The sequence below is a fragment of the Vidua chalybeata genome, chromosome 24 (genome assembly GCF_026979565.1).
Source record: "Vidua chalybeata isolate OUT-0048 chromosome 24, bVidCha1 merged haplotype, whole genome shotgun sequence".
In the NCBI taxonomy this organism is placed as follows: Eukaryota; Metazoa; Chordata; class Aves; order Passeriformes; family Viduidae; genus Vidua; species Vidua chalybeata.
In genome coordinates this window covers 2,315,104-2,334,384 of record NC_071553.1, presented here as the reverse complement: position 1 = coordinate 2,334,384, position 19,281 = coordinate 2,315,104, and the positions used below count along the sequence as shown (strand labels likewise).

The window sequence follows — 19,281 nt, the reverse complement described above, 5'->3', positions numbered from 1 at the left end:
CCCTCCCGCCATCATCTCAGGCAGGAGGAACTGTCAGGGCTATTTAATCTCCTTCCCACTGTGTCCAAGTTCTGTCATCTGTGGGGACGCTTGGAGAAAGCACAGCTGGGCACAGCTGGAGGAGGCACAGCTGGGAACAGCTGGGAACAGCACTCAAACATTCCCAGCTCCTCTCTTTTCACCTCTCACTTCTCTCCAGCAGCTCTTTCGCATCACTATTTTTATTTCATAGCAGGTTCTTTCTCCTTTTCTTCTAGAAAACTTTATTTCTTTTTCCATTCTTTTGTATTTTTATTGCTCCCCTCCCAAATTCTCTCCCAGCCTCTCTAATTGGAAACACTTTTGGTGGTTTTTCCTTGGGAAATCACCATGAAAAACTCTGATGAGAAGGTTTGGGCTGGGAAATATTCAGCCTGATCAGCCATGATCAGCACATTTCCATTCCTCCTGCAAACATGGACTGTAATGGTGCTGGGATGGGTGGATGGATGGATGGATGGATGGATGGATGGATGGATGGATGGATGGACGGACAACCTGATTCTTATAAACTTGTAAACTATCCTCAAATAAAAGAATAAATGCTTCAAAATCTGGTATGCAGAAAATATTGTCTATTTGGACTCAACTTTTTTTTGTTCCTGGCTTTGTGCTGCTCCATGGCAATGCAATTCCAGCAGGGAATCTTGTGTGGGAGAGCTGAGACATGGGGCAATATGGAATCCCAGAATGGTTCGGGTTGGAAGGGACCTTGGAGCTCGTCTCATTCCACCCCCTGCCATGGGCAGGGACACCTTCCCCTCTCCTGGGTTGCTCCAAGCCCTGTCCAGCCTGACCATGGGCAATCCAGGGAAGGGGCAGCCACAGCTGCTCTGGAAAACAGATAAATGCAGCTCTCCAGCTCTGTGAGATGAGGACAAACTCTGCAGACTGGCTCACACCATGGTGGGAGACCAGGTCCAAGGGGGATCCCTGACTGATGCCATGGGAAGGGGATCAGAGGCATTAAACCTCTCCAGACACACCAACCTATTTCCAGTTTGCCCCGAGGAGGAGGAAAACCAGGCTATGAACTCCCAGTGTCAACACTGATGAAAACCTGCAGGAAACCCCATTTTCCTGCACAATTTGCAGCTTTTTCCCTTCCCAAACACAGGCCCAAAGCTCAAAGCTCAACAAAATCCATAGAAAGCCCTCAGTAACTGTCCTGTTCCAGAGTCAAGCCCTAATGAGCCAATCTGTCATGTCCTTCTGCACAGAAGGTGAATTCCCTCTTCCAATTTTTTACTGCCTCAGAAAAAGCTAAAAGAAGACAAGAACCCTCTTTGCTCCACCAGAAAGGTGTCCTGACCATGTTTTATCCTTGGAGCAAGACAAAACCTGCGGCCAGGTGTGAAATATTTGCAGGCAGGAGTGACTCCCTCCTTTGAGCTGAAATTCCCGAGAATCCCAGAATGGTTTGGGTTGGAAGGGACCTTAAATCTCACCCAGTCCCACCCCCTGCCATGGGCAGGGACACCTTCCACTTTTGCAGGTTGCTCCAAGCCCTGTCCAACCTTGGACGCTTCCAGGATGGAGCACCCAGGATCTCAGGTTTGGAGCCACGAGGTGGCACTCCAGGATCGGCATTTCCCTGCCACGGGAAATGCTCCCCGCTCTCCAAGGAAGCTTTTCCTTGGTTTATTCCTTTATTGGAATGCGAACCCTGCTGCAGGAAGGGCTGCCCCGGCCAGGGGGATGCTCCCGTGGAGGAATCACTTTGCAGGGAGGAGGATTTAGGGCATGGAGGCAGTTGGTCCTGCCTGGAATAGGGAGCAACGCGCCACTCCCACCCCGCTGTGAAAGGACAGGTCCAGCCCCTGGCTGCTCCTCCAGGTCTCGTCCGTCCTGGCAGGGCTGATCCCTGCATGGCTGATCCTCGGAGTCACCGTTCCCACTGCACCTGCCTCATTTCTTGTTGCTCATAGTGATGCCTTGTGCAGGCTGACCCAGAGCAGAGGCTGGACAGAGCTAAAGAATAAAGCAGGGATTTATTAGGAGGCCTCAATGGATCCACCTTGGGCAGCACAAGAGCCCAGCCAGGGCTGCACCCAAGATGAACCAAAATGGTCACAAAATGCACAACTGGCCAGGGGGTCTCTCACTTTTTAAAGTCCTGCTCCATTTGCACACTGGAGTTCATTTTCCAATTCCAGCTCCAGCCCATGCACTCCCATCCTGTTTGTTTGTCTCTCTCCAGCCCACGTTGTTTGTGCTCTTGGGCCTGAGATTTGGATCATTTGTCCTTGGTCCCCAGCTGGAGAAGGAATTGTTTTGTCTCCTGCTCTGTGCACAGAGCTCACCATCCCATTATGTGAAGCCCAGACCCACACACTAAAGCAGCACAGAATCTGAAACATAGAAAAGCTAAACCTGAGGCATCAATAGTAATGAGAAAATTCCTGTGATGGAGCTGAGGGCAAGTCCCACATGCCCAAAATCTGGGCCTGGGTCGTCACTCTTGTGCTCAGGCACAAGGGATTCCCACCAGCTGGGCTGGGAATCCCAGGGATGTGTGATCCCAGGGATGGGGGGCAAATCACACTCCCACCATCCCACATCACATCCTCCTCTACAGTCAGCTCAGTTTTTACAGAGTGTGAGCAGCAAATAATTAATTTCCAACCCAAATCACCTGGATCTCTCCCTCCACATCCCTGTTCCTGCTGGGTATGGAATCTCCAGGCCCCACCAGTGGTGGAGCCTCATTTACCAATAAATAAATAAATAAAGTCCCGTGTCCCTCAGCACTGCAGAAATGAAGACACAGCAGGGGCTTGGATCTCTCTCCTGGCTTCCTGCTGAGCAATTCCACTGCAGCTGCTCCTGGGAAAGAGGCAGCCTCCCTTTTAAGGGGTTTGGAGGAGGTAATTTCCTTCACAAACAGAACTGTGCAGGTTCTGTGCTTCTGTAAAAGCCTCACTGTGGGAGGCTCTGGGTGAAAGCCTTTTCCTGCCTGCTTGGGTGGTCCAAGGGAAATCTCCAGCTGAGCCATATCCTCCTGGGGGAACTCCCTGCCCTGGGGTGGCTTTGGGCTGTCAGACACCTTGCAGGGAAAGTGGGAACAAGCCCTGTGCCCAGGGATGGGGAGCTACCGGGGCAGGAGCTGGTGGGACGTAGTTGTGGGTCTGCAGGGGTCTGCTCTGGGGTGGTTTGTGTCTGGGGTGGAAATGTGGGGATTCCAGAATCACCCACTTGTGTAGCCCCAATAAAAGAGCCAATCTTGGCTTCCACCCCTCAGCCCTGCAGCGATCACAGCTCTCAAGGGCCCTCAGCAGAACTGTGATGACCAAACGGTCCTTGGCCACCACAAAGCAGCTCCTTCCTCACTCCTGTGACCCCATCAGAAACAAACACACAGCCAGCAGCTCAGAACCACCAACACTTTATTTGTGCCAAAAGCCGTGGTCGGGGTCTGGGTGTGGACAAAACCCCAGCACCACTCCCATCGTGGTGGATCTAAACAGCCTTGGCCAGCCCAACGCGGTTGTTGGCCCGGTCAAAGATGCTGTAGTACACCCTGATGAAGACGTCTCCCAAGATCCAGAGGTCCCCAGAGGTGTCCTGGAAGCTGCTCATGCAAGATTCTTGGTTCTGCTGCATTTGAGCACGAGAAGGAAATCGGGGAAGTGCGGGCTGGAATCTCTTCTTGCGTTGCCCTGGAGGCCTGTGGCCATCCATGTCCCAAGGGAATGGGAGAAGCCAAGGTGGCCAGAGCCACTGGAGAGAACAGAAGGACCTTGAGAGAGGCTCCTGCAGCCAGGAGCAGCTGGTTCCCACTTACCTGCTCGGTGTAGGCCACGGCAGACAGGGGGTACTGGACCCCATCGATGACAAAGATGACATCGGGCATGGCAGGGATGGAGCTGCAGTTCACGCTGTGCTGCAGGGAGCAGAGGGAAGGGGCTCGCAGCAGGGAAACACGGCCAGAGGGTGAGGAGTGAGGGGAGACCTCACTGGGGCCTTCAGCCTCCTCCCGAGGGACAGCGGAGGGACAGCTCCGATCTCTGTGAGCAGGGACAGGACCCAGGGAAGGGCTGGAGCTGTGTGAGGGCAGGGTCAGGCTGGAGATCAGGGAAAGGGTGCTGGGCACTGCCCAGGCTCCCTGGGGAACGGGCACGGCCCCGAGGCTGCCAGAGCTCCAGGAGAGTTCGGACAACGCTCTCAGGGGTGCCCAGGGTGGGGTTGTTGGGGTGTCTGTGCCGGGCAGGGGTTGGACTCGATGATCCCCATGGATCCCTTCCAGAATCCTGTGATTCTCTGTCTCGCTGACATGAACCAGAGAGCCCCAGGGTGTCTCTGCCGGGGTTGCCCTGAGCACAGGATGGTTTCCCTGAGCGTGGCAGCAGCCTTGGCTGGGCTCTGCTGTGCCAGCTACCTCCAGGGCCAGCAGGGCAAGCTCTCACCTCTCCATACTCGCCCTGCCTGGCCCCAACTGCACTCTGGATGTTCCTGATGCCCGAGGGTGGCCCGGCCACGAGGGAAGTGCCGGTGTCGATGATGGCCTGGCAGCCACCGGCGCACGCGACCTCCTGGCTGTTCACAATGATGCTGTGGGGAGAGACCAGCCAGGGGCTGTGAAATAACCAATGGGCCTTAGGGATGGTTTTTAACTTCTTTTATAGGAGTTAAAGCTGGGTAACCCCAAGTGCTGCCTGGGAGCCTTTTCCTGTCTGGAGCTGCAGAGCCAGCCGGGAATGCAGCCACCATTGCAGACACGGGCACTGAACACATCCCAGAAACTGGGACCTACTCCAGCCCAACAAAGGAGGTTTTGACCCATGGTTTTGCTCTCCTCATCACCAGAGACATCCCCTAAATCACAGGAACTAGGCTGTGCCCCAGGCACAAAGCATCCTCCTTTTGGGTGTCAATTACCAAAGCACTACAGAGTTGTCCCCTTATCCCTCTACATCCCTCGGCCCTGGGGTGGGGATGTCAGTGGAAGCCTCTGGTGCTGAAGGGCCCAATGTCTCTTTAGAAGCCATGCTTTGAGGTGGCCAGAGAGCAACAGAGCTGGCTTGTCACCTGTCCATGGAGATCTGCCAGTAGCCCTGGTAAGAGACAGGGATCCAGTTGATGGGGCCAGTGAAATAGGACTCATCGATGCCCCGAAGATGACCACGCTCCCTGCTGCCTCACTGGATGATGCAGGAAAGAAAAACAAGGGAGATTTGCCATGTGGTTCAGTGCAGGGCCGTGTGTGCCAAGGCTGGGACGCTGATGGTGCCACGTCCCCCCCTCCTCACCACAGCACAGCAGCAGGGCCGGGGCCTTTGGAACCAGGAGCCATGTGCCTGGGAACTGCTTCCCAGCGAGCCATAAGCCCTGTGGGGAGGCTGGTGGCCCCCAGGCCTTGCACATGGTGTCACAGACACAACATCCCATGGCAGCAGTGACAAGGGACGAGCCAGAGCCACCAGCAAAGGCCGTGCATGATGTGCGTCCCCCCTTCCCCAGCCCCGCAAGCCCAGGTGGCTCACTGGGACAGGTAGACAGAGAAGAGGTTCTCCTGCAGCAAGCTCTGGTTCACCAGGTTATCAAAGACCGGCGTGATGCCATCAGCAGCCAGGTTTGGGTATCCCAAGCCCAGGATCCCATCGAATTGGACGTCGACGAAGAACCGGCCGGGCTCGGCGGTGCTCAAGCCGAAGAGCTGGTTGGTGTCCACCAGAGAGGCCACCTGGGGACAGGGAGGTGCCATGAGGCCTGGAGCAGGCACTGGGATTCTGGTGTTAATCTGGTGGGGAAGGAGCAGGGGGTCTCCTGCTGCAGGTGGAGCAGGAGCTTCAGACAAAGGTTATTAAAGAAGCCTAAAAACCAAGGTAGGAGGGGCTGAGAGGGGCCCTGGCTTTCTGAGCCCCTCCTCAGAGACAGGAGTCTGGAGGCTGCTGGAGCCAATCTTACCTCAGAATATCAAGGGTTTGAATTCTGCAGCCTCGTCCCACAACTTTTAATGATGGCAAATCACATGCGTTTAATAAAATACGAGATATTTACCAGGAAAATGAAGAGACAAAAGATAACGGGTGAAAGATCTCCATCAGAATTACTGCACAGGATAAAACTAAAGAACTACAAATAGGTTCCAGCATAACATAAACGGTGCACTATAGCAAGGTACCTGAGTTAAAGCTGCTAGCAAAAGGAATAGGATTGATTAGAAGTTGGATGTAACTTGCCACCAAAACAATGATAATCTGCACAGATTCCTTCATTAATCCCTGAAGTGGTGTCCCCAGCCACAGGAGAAACCCCACACATTTCCAGGAAAATGTGCAGAGGATTTCTGCTTTGTGGAAGTTTGGTGTGGCTTTTAAAGCGAGTGTCTGTCAGTCACAAATCCAGCTTATCTGGCCAGATCTCACTTTAACAGTGAGATGTTCACAGGCAGCTGGGAGATGTCAGCCCCGTGTTGACCCCGTGGCTCCAGAATAAAGGACTACAGGACAGCTTGTCCTGCTTGGGTTCCCTGGTTAGCAAACAGGCCAGCTTAGGGGCTGGGATTTCCCCAGAGCCCCAGCCATGCCATGGGGACACTCACGGTGACGGTGTCGGAGCCCACGATCCCCTCCATCTCGCCCGTGCCGTAGCGGATGGACAGGCTCAGCCCCGTGCTCTTGTAGGTGGAGGACTGAGAGGGGTCAAACACCTGGTGGGTTTCTGGATAAGTGGAAAAACACGGAATTAAACCTTCGGGCAAGGCCAAGCCTAAGGGAGGTGTGGGAGGAGGAGTCCTGCTGAATTGCTGTTTATCACCCTGCCTTCAGGAATAATTCAGCTGTGAGCATTTGCTGCTCTCCCTTCCCCTCCTCCAGCAACCAGGGATCCACAGGCATTCCCATCCCCCGTGGGCAGATGGGGAAACTGAGGCACCAAGCAGTAATCACATCACCTGAGGAATGCAGCTCTGGGCAGCCCCTACACCCCAAATATTCACCAGTGCAGCTCATTGCACAGCTGCCATGGCCCCAGCTGGGTGATCCCCTCTCCCCTGGCAATGAGACCCAAATTTTTGGGCTCGGTGGAGCTGTTAAAAACCAGGACGTGCAGCTGGGCCTGGTTTCTACTCACGGCAAGCCAGGCTGGGGCAGGACACAGAGGGGACCCAGAGGTCGGAGGAGCCGGTGTCGAAGACCACGCTGAAATCCTGAGGGGGGGTGCCGATGGAGATGGTGCCGTAGTATTCCACCTGGGGGCAGCCAGGCCAGGGATGGATTTGGAGGCATGAAACCAAACCTGGAGCTTCCCCAGGCTTGGTCCCCTGCTTCCAGCAGAGCTCCCGGGGGACGTTTCTTTGCTCAGGGCCACCAGCGTGGGCAAGGAGGGGTGAAGGATGTGAGCTACAGGCTTTGGGATGAAGGATTTGGGTTTGGACATCCCACAGACCTTGCCAGGGCTGTGTCCCTGGGGATTGGAGCCCGTACTCACGTCGAGGGTGTTCAGCAGAGGCTCAGTGGCAACCCTGGTTCCATTGGGAAAAGCATGCGGGAATTTGGTGCCGATGTCGTAGTGGTGATGCTGGAAGAACTGGTGCAGCAAATCCTTCTCCCTGAGGACATCTCTCAGCTTCTTCCCCCTTTCCAAGGGCAGCCTGGCACAAACAACAAGGAGAAAAAAAGAAGGATGAGATGAGATTTTGCTGCCTGCAGCTCCAGCGAGCAGTGTTTGACACCTCTGATGTTCTGATCCAACAGCAGGAGCACAGGAAACTCCTCCAAAACTCTAAGTCAGGGATTTCCTCTAAAATCCCAAAACAACCCTAGAAACCAGCCCCTCCCAGGCATGCCCTCGTTCTCTGCACCCCTGGAGCAGCTTTCTGCAGCCTCAGACCTCACCTCTGCTCCCCAAAGCCATGAAAAGCCTCCAAATTCTCATTTCCCCCTCACTTGTCCCAGTGGCCCTGGCAGTGATGCTGCTGTGGCTCACCTGGTGACGCCCTGGCAGAGAGCAGAGGCAGCACAGAGGAGCACGAGGAACCACATCCTGCCAGGACAGCCAGGGCCAGGTCCTGCTGGTTTATAAAGCCCCTGCCCACCCCAGCTGCCGTGCCAAGAGCAGCCAGGACCAGCGGGAGCTGCCCCCTCCCCTCCTTTGGGCACCCGGCCAAGGCAGGTGACACCCAGGGACCCAAGGACACAGCACACACGAGCCACACGTCACCTGGCAGGGGGAGCTGTCCCCTAATGGCACCCATGAGCCTCTCCTGGGGACCCCGTGCTCCCCACTAGATCCCAAATCCGAACTCTCCATCCTTTAGGCCCCAAATCCTTCATCCAGACCAGGCACGGCCTGGCTGTGGGCATGGATCCAGAATTCCAGGATGATTCATGTTGGGATTTTAAATCTCATCCAGTCCCATCCTCTGCCATAGACAGGGAAATTCCACTGTCCCAGGCTGCTCCCAGCCCCATCCAGCCTGGCCTTGGACACTTCCAGGGATTCAGAGGCAGCCACAGCTGCTCTGGGCACCCTGTGCCAGGGCCTGCCCACCCTCACAGGGAGAATTCCTTCCCATTATCCCATCCATCCCTGCCCTCTGGCAGTGGAAGCCATTCCCTGTGTCCTGTCCCTCCCTCCCTTGTTCCCAGTCCCTCTCCAGCTCTCCTGGAGCCCCTTTAGGCCCTGGAAGGGGCTCCAGGGTCTGCCTGGAGCCTTCTCTGGATGTGGCACTCAGTGCCAGGGTTTAGCTGAGGTGTTGAGGCATGGGCTGGACTCGATGATCTTTAAGATCTCTTCCAGCCTGGTGATTCTGTGAATTCTGTGAGTTCTCCTTCCCAGGTGAGCACCCCCAGCTCTCCCAGCCTGGCTCCAGAGCAGAGGGCTCCAACCTTGGGAACATCTCTGGAACTGCTCCAGCAGCTCCACATCCTGATGCAGCAGACCCCAGAGCCAGAGGCATCATTTTGGCATCACTTTGGCCTCTCAGCGTGGCACCCAAGGCCCCTGCAGGGAGCACGGGGCTCTGTTTGCAGGAGTGTCCCCGGGCTGGCACGGGAGGGGCCCCTGCGGCTGCTGACGCCCGTGACCCCCCCGTTATCTGTGACCCCGGCGGTGCCGCGGGATGCAAACAGGACAAGGTGACCCCGCGGGCTGTGCCCGAGCTACGGGACCACCGCACGGCGTTCCGGCCCCTCCGAGCTCCGGCATCGCCGCCGCGATAGCGGCTCCGGAGCCGCCCGGCGCCGGGCAGCGCGGAGCGAAGGGCGCGGGGGATGCGGGACGCGGAGCCCTGACCGCGTGTCCCACCCGCTCCAGAGCCCCGGCCTCGCAGGAGATTTGGCCTCCTTGTGGATGGAAGGGAAAAGACTACGGATATTTTCATTTCTTTAATTTGAATTGTTTAATTTCCTGCGGGAATTGCCGCTGCTGTGAGGATGCTGTGGGCAAAGCCACTCCCAGTTTGGGGACTGGGATGTCCCCTCCACTGCAGGGACACAGAGCGTTTCCACAATGGAGGTGGCTCTTGCAGTGCAGTAAAGCAGGAATTTATAATGATTTATCATAACTTATAATCATTTATAACGATTGATAATGATTTATATAATAATACAACAGCTTACAATGATTTTTGTGCTGAAATTATCCAGGTGGTTTGTAGAGGACTGGGAAGTGGTTGGGCCATGGCAGCCAAAAATGCAACGAGGCTCATCCCAGTTTGGTGTCAGGAAGGAGTTCAAGATGGATTTGAAGTGTGGGAAGCCACCAGGATGAATTGTAGGAACCACTTTTCAACAAAAAAATTGCTCAAAAAAAAAAAAAATTTAAAAAAATTAAAACAAAAATTTTAAATTAATATAAATTATTGAAATAATAAATATATTAATGATATTAATATATAATGTATAAGGGATACTATTATTTCTAAGAAACTAAAAATATTATTATGTATTCTGTATTTTAACATGATATAAATCCATAAAACTCCTGAAGTCCAGTGAGGAAGAGACTAGAGTAGAAGAGAATAGAGAATTGAATATAAGGCAATTACATTACAAGAGAATTACGATATAAGATAATGAGAATAGAATAAAATAATAGAATGGTAAGAGAATTATAGACTAGAATAATTAGAGAGGAGAGAGGAGAATTAGAGAGGAGAAAGAGAAGAGAAGAGAAGAGAAGAGAAGAGAAGAGAAGAGAAGAGAAGAGAAGAGAAGAGAAGAGAAGAGAAGAGAAGAGAAGAGAAGAGAAGAGAAGAGAAGAGAAGAGAAGAGAAGAGAAGAGAAGAGAAGAGAAGAAGAGAAGAGAAGAGAAAGAGAAGAGAAGAGAAGAGAAAGAGAAGAGAAGAGAAGAGAAGAGAAGAGAAGAGAAGAGAAGAGAAGAGAAGAGAAGAGAGAAGAGAAGAGAAGAGAAGAGAAGAGAAGAGAAGAGAAGAGAAGAGAAGAGAAGAGAAGAGAAGAGAAGAGAATATTCCCCATGCTGTTTGGAAACCATCCATGAAATTATTTTAGGTGTGGAATATTCAGACCAGGATGTGGCATGTGTGGGTTTGTGACACTTCAGCTGTGTCCTGGTCACATCCCAGCTCGATCCCGGTCCCACCCCAGCCCCATCCCAGCCCTGTCCTGCTCCCATCCCAGCCCTGTCCTTGTCCCATCCCAGCCCTGTCCTGTTCCCATCCCAGCCCTGTCCTTGTCCCATCCCCGGCCATGTCCCGGTCCCATCCCAGCCCTGTCCTGATCCCAGCCGTGTACTGATCCCATCCCAGCCCTGTCCCGCTCCCATCCCTGTCCCGCTCCCATCCCTGTCCCGCTCCCATCCCATCCCATCCCTGTCCCGCTCCCATCCCAGCCGTGTCCTGATCCCATCACATCCCTGTCCCGCTCCCATCCCATCCCTGTCCCAGTCCTGATCCCAGCCCTGTCCCATCCCATCCCTGTCCCAGTCCTGATCCCAGCCCTGTCCCATCCCATCCTTGTCCCGCTCCCATCCCTGTCCCGCTCCCATCCCATCCCTGTCCCGCTCCCATCCCCGCCCTGTCCCGGCCTCTCCCATCCCGTCTGGCTCTCGCAGCCGGTTTCACCTTGGAGCAGAACATCAAACAGAGCCGGGCACTCGCACGTTCGGGCCCCGGGGGGCTCCTGGCTCCGTTCCCGGGGGAGGCGGCTCCGGGGATCAAAGAGCGCCGGGGCTCCGGTCACAGCCCGTGACTTTCCCTGTCCCTGCTTTGCGTCTCCAGGGAGAACTTGAAAGGATATTTCCTAGGATATTTCACATTTCCTAGAAGTTAAATTATATTTCCTAGGATATCTCCTATTTCCTAGAAGGTAAAAGGATATTCCCTAGGATCTTTCCTAGGATAATTCCATTTTACTAGAATTTAAAAGGATATTTCCTAGAAGTTAAAAGGATATTCCCTAGGATATGTCCGATTTCCTAGAATATTTCCCATTTCCTAGAAGGTAAAAGGATATTCCTTAGGATCTTTCCTAGGATAATTCCATTTTCCTAGAATTTAAAAGGATATTTCCTATTTCCTAGAAGTTAAAAGGATATTCCCTAGGATATGTCCTATTTCCTAGGATATTTCCCATGTCCTAGAAGTTAAAAGGATAATTCCTAGGATATTTCCCATTCCCTAGAATTTAAAAGGATATTCCCTAGGATATTTCCTATTTCCTAGAAGGTAAAAGGATATTCCTTAGGATATTTCCTAGGATATTTCCTAGAAGTTAAAAGGATCTTTCCTAGGATATTTCCATTTGCCTAGAATTTAAAAGGATATTTCCTATTCCCTAGAAGTTAAAAGGATATTCCCTAGGATATTTCCTAGAAGTTAAAAGCATATTTCCTAGGATATTTCCTATTTCCTAGAAGGATATTTCCTAATCCTAAATTAAAAGGATTTTTCCCAGGGGAAAAAAAAAAATCCTATTTTTTTTTTAACAAAACCCCCACTTCTGAGCTGCTCTCAAAGAGCATTTAGGGGAGCAAAACCTGTTGGTTTTTTGTTTGTTTGTTTGTTTGGTTTTTTTTTTGTTTTTTTTTTTTGTTTGTTTGTTTGTTTTTTTTTGTTTGGTTGGTTTTTTTTTGCTTTTTGTTTTTTGTTTTTTGGGAACTTCTCCATCACCTTTATTATGGACAGCTCCAGTTCACAGTGTGGAGTGAAGCCCAGCCTGCTCCTGCAGTGGGGGTTCCCTGGATGAACCCAGGGATTTCCCACTGAATTGTCACCTCCCAGAGCTGAATTCCCACTCCTGCGCCCTGGGAGTCTCCGGGATGGGAAGTGAGGGTGCTAAGAAGCTGCTAAAACGTTTTGTTTCTTTTTGTTGTGGTGAGGTCTGCTGGGAGAAAACAATTCGTGATATTTTCCACCCGGAGATGTCCAAAAATGAAGCAAAACCCCCCAAATTTTTAGCACTTTCTGCCCATTTCCAAGCTTGTGGAAGGCCAGAGGCACATAAAATAAAGTAGCTTAATAAAAGCTGCCTTAAAATAAAATAAAATATATAAATATATAAATATATAAATATATAAAATAAATAAAATAAAATAAGGTAGCTTATAAATGAGCGAGCTTAAAATAAAAGGTTTATTTTTAAACCTTTTAAAAATAAAAGGTTTAAATAAAATAAAATGAGGTAGCTTAATAAACGAAACCCAAACCATAAAATTATATATTTTTGGGTAGTTTTATGAATTATTGTGGGGGTTTTCCTGGATTTTCTCCTCTCTCTATTGCCATGGGAGCCCTTCCTGGGGGGTTTTGGGGAATCCGTGGTGTTCCCAGAGCCACGTGTGGGTACCACAAACTCACCGGCCTGGGGATGCAGCCTCCCCTCAGCGGGATTTTCTCTCACAAATAAAAAGCAAAAAATCCTGATCTTAAAAAAAAAAAAAAAAAAAAAAAAAAAAAACCAAAAAAACCAAACCGAACAAAAAAAAACCAAAAAAAAACCACAAACAAACAAACAAAAAAAAAAAAACAAAAACAGAAACAAAAACAAAAACACCCAAAAAAAACCCAAAACAAAACAAAACAAAAAAAACCCAAAAAAAACCCCACCACAACCCAAATAAATTCATCCTGGTCTTTTTATTTTCACCAAGTTTAGGACATTTTTGAGGGGGGGAAACAAGAACAGGGAAGTTTTTGCCAAGCCTCAAACACCAAACCCCAACGACTTCACGGGGGATGGGAGCACAGAGTCTGCCCGGGGGGCTTTACAAATAAATAGAAATAGAAATAAATAAATAAAATAGAAATAAATAATAAATATTAATATAATAATATGATATGATGTAATAATGTAATGTAATGTAATGTAATGTAATGTAATGTAATGTAATGTAATGTTATAATATAATATAATATAATATAATATAATATAATATAATAATATAATGAAATATATAGATAAATAGATACATAAGAAATAAATAGATAAATAAATAGTAACAAACAAACAAACAAATAAAAATTGGTGATGTTTGAGCACCAAACCCCCCAAACCCCACTGGCTCCACTGCCCCAGCTCCCAGCTCCACAGATTTTCCAGGAGCAGCTCTGCAGACACCCCAAATTAAACTCTGTGATTAAGCCCTGCTTCCCTTTTTTGTTTTTTTTTTTTTTTTTGGTGTTTTTCTGCTGTAAATGCCGATTCTTCTTTTATTTCCTCTCTTTATTTCTCCTTACCGCGGCTGGCGGTTGCTGCAGGCAGCCCCAGGCGCTCAAGCGGCACCCGAGGCAGGGCTGGCTTGGGGGGGCGGGTTTGCTGCGAGCCCCCAGAGCCGGGCACGGTGCCGGGGGGGCGGCGGCGGCACGGGGGGGTCCGGGGGTGTCCGGGGTGTCCGGGGGGGTCCGGGGGGGTCCGGGGGGTCCCGGTACCGGCGGCGTTTGGGGCGTCCCGAAAGCGGGGCAGCCCCGCGGAGCCGAGCGCGCCCCGAGCGCTTTTGGCCCTGCGGAGCCGCCGTCGCGGGGTCACGTGGGCGGCGCGGAAGTGGAGGCGGGCGGCGATGGAGGGAACGCTGGAACAGCACCTGGAGGAGACGTGAGGGGACACGGGGGGATATGGGGGGCACGGGGGACATGAGGGGCACGGGGGACACGGGGGGACACGGGAGACGTGAGGGGACACGGGGGACACAGGGGGCACGGGGGGACATGAGGAGATATAGGGGGACACGGGAGACGTGAGGGGACACGGGGGGCACGGGGGACATGAGGGGACACGGGGGGATATGGGGGGATACGGGAGACGGGGGGGGCACAGTGGGGATATGAGGGACATGGGGGACATGGAGGACTTGGGGGGGACACGGGGGGATATGGAGGATGTGGAGGAACACAGGGGGATATGGGGGACATGTAGGGGCTCGGGGACGGGGGGACACGGTGCCACAGGGACGTGGGGGGACACGGGAGGGACATGGGGGGATATGGGGGACAGGGAATACGGAGGACATGGGGACATATGGGGGAGACGGGGGATATGGGACATGGGAGGCCATGGAGACACGGGGGGAGATGGGGGACATGAGGGGACACGGGGGGAGATGGGGGATATGGGGGGACACGGAGGGACTCGGGGACAGGGGGGCGCGGGGGATATGGGGGGCACAGGGGGACGGGAGGATATGGGGGATATGGGGGACATGAGGGGATATGGTGACACGGGGACGTGGGGGGACAGGGGGGCACAGTGGGGATATGAGGGACATGGGGGACACGGGGGGGACACGGGGGGATATGGGACATGGGGAGATGAGGGACACGGGGGGTATGGGGAACATGGGAGGACATGGAGACACGGGGGGAGCTGGGATCACGGGGGGAGCTGGGATCACGGGGGACACGGGGCCGGGCCGGGCGCTGACGGAGCCGGGGCTGTCCTGGGGCTGTCCTGGGGCTGTCCTGGGCTGTCCTGGGCTGTCCTGGGCTGTCCTGGGGCTGTCCTGGGGCTGTCCTGGGCTGTCCTGGGCTGTCCTGGGGCTGTCCCGGGCTGTCCCGGGCTGTCCTGGGGCTGTCCCGGGCTGTCCCGGGCTGTCCCAGGCTGTCCCGGGCTGTCCCGGGCTGTCCCGGGCTGTCCTGGGGCTGTCCCGGGCTGTCCTGGGGCTGTCCCGGGCTGTCCCGGGCTGTCCCAGAGCTGTCCCGGGCTGTCCCGGAGCTGTCCCGGGCTGTCCCGGGCTGTCCCAGGCTGTCCCGGGCTGTCCCCGCTGCCGTTTGTGAGCGCCGCTGTCGCCCCCAGCATGAAGAGCCCGGCCGTGGTGGGCGTGCTGTGCACCGACTCGCAGGGGCTCAACCTGGGCTGTGAGTGAGGCTGCCCTGGGGGGTACCGGGGGGGCTCCTGCCACTGCCCGCTCCCTTAGAGCCCCCCCGGGCTGGGGGCTCCAGGCCCTGCCCACGGGGGGTTGGGGTGCCCCAGGCCCTGCCCACGGGGGGTTGGGGTGCCCCAGGCCCTGCCCCTTCCCTTTGAAGGGCACCCCCGGCCCTACAGCCCCCCCCGGCTGGGGGTACCCGGGGCTGCCCTGTGGTACCAGTGCCACTCTGGGGACACCTGCCCTGCCCTGCCCCTGCCTTCAGGTGTCCCCAAGGGCCACCACCTGCCTGTCCCTACCGGGGCCATCTCTTCCTGACACCCCAGTAGGGGATATTTGGTGGAGGGAGAGGAACCATTTGGGGAGACACTGAGTCAGCCCCAGGGAGGGAAATGGGCCGGGCAGGGCCAACCCCCTCGGCCTGGGGGGCAGTCAGGCCTGTCCCAGAGCACTGCCCTGGCACAGGGGGTTCATCCATGCCCTCCCACCCCTGCAGGCAGGGGAACCCTGTCGGATGAGCACGCTGGCATCATCTCAGTGCTGGCCCAGCAGGCGGCCAAGCTCACCTCGGACCCCACGGACACGCCCGTGGTGTGCCTGGAGTCGGACAGCGGGTGAGGTCCCAGCCTGCAGCTGCTGCTGGCCCCACCTTTGCCTTCCCCCAGGCCTGGGAGCCTCCTGCAGGCAGATCCCTGGAGCAGCTCCTCGTCTGGAGCAGCCATGAGGGGAGGCAGGCACTGCCACAGGCACTGGCTTAATGGGCATGTAAAAGCAGGGGGAAACCTTTCAGGGGCTGTGGTTACTGCAGCTCAGGAGCTCTTCCCCCCTGGGGTCCCTGTGGGTGACAGAGCCTGGGGTCCCTGTGGGTGACAGAGCCTGGGGTCCCTGTGGGTGACAAATCATGGGGACTGTGTGGGTGACAAATCCTGGGATTCCCTGTGGGTGACAAATCCGGGAATTCCCTGTGGGTGACAAGTCCTGGGGTCCCTGTGGGTGACAGAGCCTGGGGTCCCTGTGGGTGACAAATCCTGGGGACCCTGTGGGTGACAAATCATGGGGACCCTGTGGGTGACAAGTCCTGGGATTCCCTGTGGGTGACAAATCCTGGGGACCCTGTGGGTGACAAATCCTGGGGTCCCTGTGGGTGACAAATCATGGGATTCCCTGTGGGTGACAAGTCCTGGGGTCCCTGTGGGTGACAAATCATGGGGTCCCTGTGGGTGACAAGTCCTGGGATTCCCTGTGGGTGACAAATCCTGGGGTCCCTGTGGGTGACAGAGCCTGGGATTCCCTGTGGGTGACAAATCCTGGGGTCCCTGTGGGTGACAGAGCCTGGGATTCCCTGTGGGTGACAAATCCTGGGGTCCCTGTGGGTGACAAATCCTGGGGACCCTGTGGGTGACAGAGCCTGGGATTCCCTGTGGGTGACAAATCCTGGGGTCCCTGTGGGTGACAGAGCCTGGGATTCCCTGTGGGTGACAAATCATGGGGTCCCTGTGGGTGACAAGTCCTGGGATTCCCTGTGGGTGACAGAGCCTGGGGTCCCTGTGGGTGACAGAGCCTGGGGTCCCTGTGGGTGACAGAGCCTGGGGTCCCTGTGGGTGACAGAGCCTGTCAGAGTCAGTGGGGCAGCAGGGACGTCTCCATCACTGCTCATGGAGTGGGGAGATGGAGCAGCCGAGGCCTGGGATGGGGATGGGGCCTGGGGCTGCTCAGTGATTCCCCTGCCCACTGCCACCCCCAGCAGCTGCTGCTGGCCCGGCTGCCCTCGCTCAGCCCTTGCTCCTTGTTGTAGGAACATCATGATCCAGAAGCACGACAGCATCACCGTGGCAGTGCACAAGCTGCTGTCCTGAGCCCTGGGAGCCAGCTCTGCTCCCGGCTCCTCCCTGCACCGCCACCCTCCCTTTGGAGCTCCACACCTGGGATGAAGGCTCTCCCTCCCTCTCACCAGCTCCTGGGCAGCTCCCTGGCTCTCCAGCTCACATTTCAGCCCTTGTGCTGCTGGGGGTGAAGCGTGGGCACGCCCCCAGGCCCTGTAATGACCAGATCCTCCCTGCTGTATGTGGGGGGCCTCATTTGTTGGAGAAATCAATAAATGACCTGTAAAAAACCTTTCTTCCTTCTCTCTGCTCTGGTTGGGAGAGCTGGGCCTGGTGCTTCCTTCCCAAAGCCAGGCAAGGTAACTTCTCCCACTGCCTTCATTAGCATTTCTCTGGAGAAAAGCTGGAACTCGTGGAGGCTCCTCAGTAGAAAAGGTACAAAAGCTTTCCGAGGAATTTCTCCTAGGAAACATTTCGCCTCCTCAAGTTAAACATTCTGTGGGAGCTCTTGCTCACTGTGCCTTGGGTTGAAGTTCAAACCTGGCCCTGCCAGGGCCCTGGGAGCTGTGAAGGGATCTTGGCAACATCCTCACAAATCCAGGCCCCTCTTCCCCTCGCAGATTTGAAAACACTGCAGGGAAACAATCCTGCAGCCCGGTGGTTCCTGTGTGCTGGGGAGGGAAAAGGAGCTGGGCTGCAGCTGCTGGAAGGGGAAGGGAAACTTCACAGCAGAGCATGAGGGAAAACTTGGCTATCATTGTCACTGCTAAAAATGAAGGGATGGGACCATTTTCAAGCTAAGAACAATTTATTGCTCAGATAAACATCAGTGTCAGAGGCTGTGAGATTTTAGAGGAGCAAGCACTCAGCCATAGCTCAGGAGTAGTCACAAGTTTCTTTGTTATAAGGCAATACAGAACTTTCTAAACCAATAGAAAAGGCCACAGGATTTATTTTGTTTTTTTGACCTATCACCTTTACTCACTTCTGCTGCACTGCAGATAGTTTTATCTAATGGGCTTTTAAGTCACAAGTTTTAACTGAATGTTTCTATTATAACTTCCAAACTCCCAACCTACCCCGTACTATTTTATTACTACACTATAAACCTTTCACCATCTTACCAATACAGTTTCTCACTTAAGGCATGTTCTTACCTACAACTATAAAAATATAAGTTTATGATTTTTCTGCTTAATGTCTGTGTATTGTATTTTTACATCAATCCAAGCTTCTCCCAAGGCTGCACATCAAACCCTTCAGTGTCTGTGGAAGTTTCTGTTTTTCCGATTCCCACACTTGGGCTGAGTCAGTGAAATGACATTGTCACTGCTCTGACTTTACTCCTCGGAGCAGCTCTGTTGGGCAGTGACAGTCACAGGCTGACACAGGAGCAGCCCCTGCCCGGCTCCACACTCCCCTCCAGCTCAGTGTTCACCAGCAGCAGAGCCCTGATCTTGGCTTATCCCAGCTCTGTGGCGGCCCTGGGGAGTCCTGCTCCCCTCTCCCTCCATCCCACCAGGCTGGGAGCAGCTGGAGCTGCAGTTTCCCCCGAGCATCCAGCAGCTCTGAGTGCAGAGGCTGCTGCCCCTCTGCCCCCTCCTTCAGGCCCTTAAACCGCACTCACTACAAACCTCATCCTGCCTAAATAAAGCTCAGTGTACATATCAAAACCCCTCCTCCTGCAGGGAAAGCTCCTGCACAGGCTCCCAGGGATCCTGGGCTCCACCAGGAGGATGCAGCTTTTGCATTCTGTGCCAAGGGAGAGCAGAGAGCATCACTGTCCCCCTCTGTTGCCAGTTTTCCCTGACCTCGGGAATGACTGGGATCAGCAGGAAGCAGCAGGGCCGTGCTCACCCAGGAGCTGGGGCAGATTTACATCGCAGGCAGGAGCCAAACGCCGGGGCTGCAGCAGCGCGGCAGCTCTGCCCAGCTGCAGAACACCAAGTTTTCCAGCCTGTCCCCCCCACAGTGATGCTGTTCCCGGCCGAGGGCCCTGCAGGACGGGCAGGGCCAGGGCTCTGCTCCTCTGCACCAGCAGCAGCCCCAGGCCTGGCTCCATGCAGCCCAGCACTGCCAGCCCGGCTCTGCTCGGGCGGGATCCGGAGCTTTCCGCGGGGTTCGAACTTCGCAGGCTCCCCCTCCTTTTCCTTCCCAA

General features: G+C 54.2%; 2 protein-coding genes across 2 annotated transcripts; one reads left to right on the top strand and one right to left on the bottom strand.

Moving 5' to 3' along the window:
• Positions 1-3,440: 3,440 nt before the first annotated feature.
• On the bottom strand, positions 3,441-8,024 carry LOC128799535 (embryonic pepsinogen-like). The gene is given in 10 exon segments (XM_053964024.1): positions 3,441-3,636; positions 3,824-3,922; positions 4,446-4,590; positions 5,068-5,152; positions 5,155-5,180; positions 5,523-5,722; positions 6,584-6,702; positions 7,114-7,231; positions 7,471-7,633; positions 7,969-8,024. Coding segments are annotated over 10 exon segments (1,149 nt in total). The 3' UTR covers positions 3,441-3,498.
• Positions 8,025-13,955: 5,931 nt separating this feature from the next.
• On the top strand, positions 13,956-17,418 carry LAMTOR5 (late endosomal/lysosomal adaptor, MAPK and MTOR activator 5). Its single transcript, XM_053963960.1, has 4 exons — positions 13,956-14,033; positions 15,231-15,292; positions 15,797-15,914; positions 17,096-17,418. The coding sequence occupies exons 1-4, from the start codon at positions 13,999-14,001 to the stop codon at positions 17,154-17,156; spliced, it is 276 nt and encodes a 91-aa protein (XP_053819935.1). The 5' UTR covers positions 13,956-13,998; the 3' UTR covers positions 17,157-17,418.
• Positions 17,419-19,281: the final 1,863 nt, after the last annotated feature.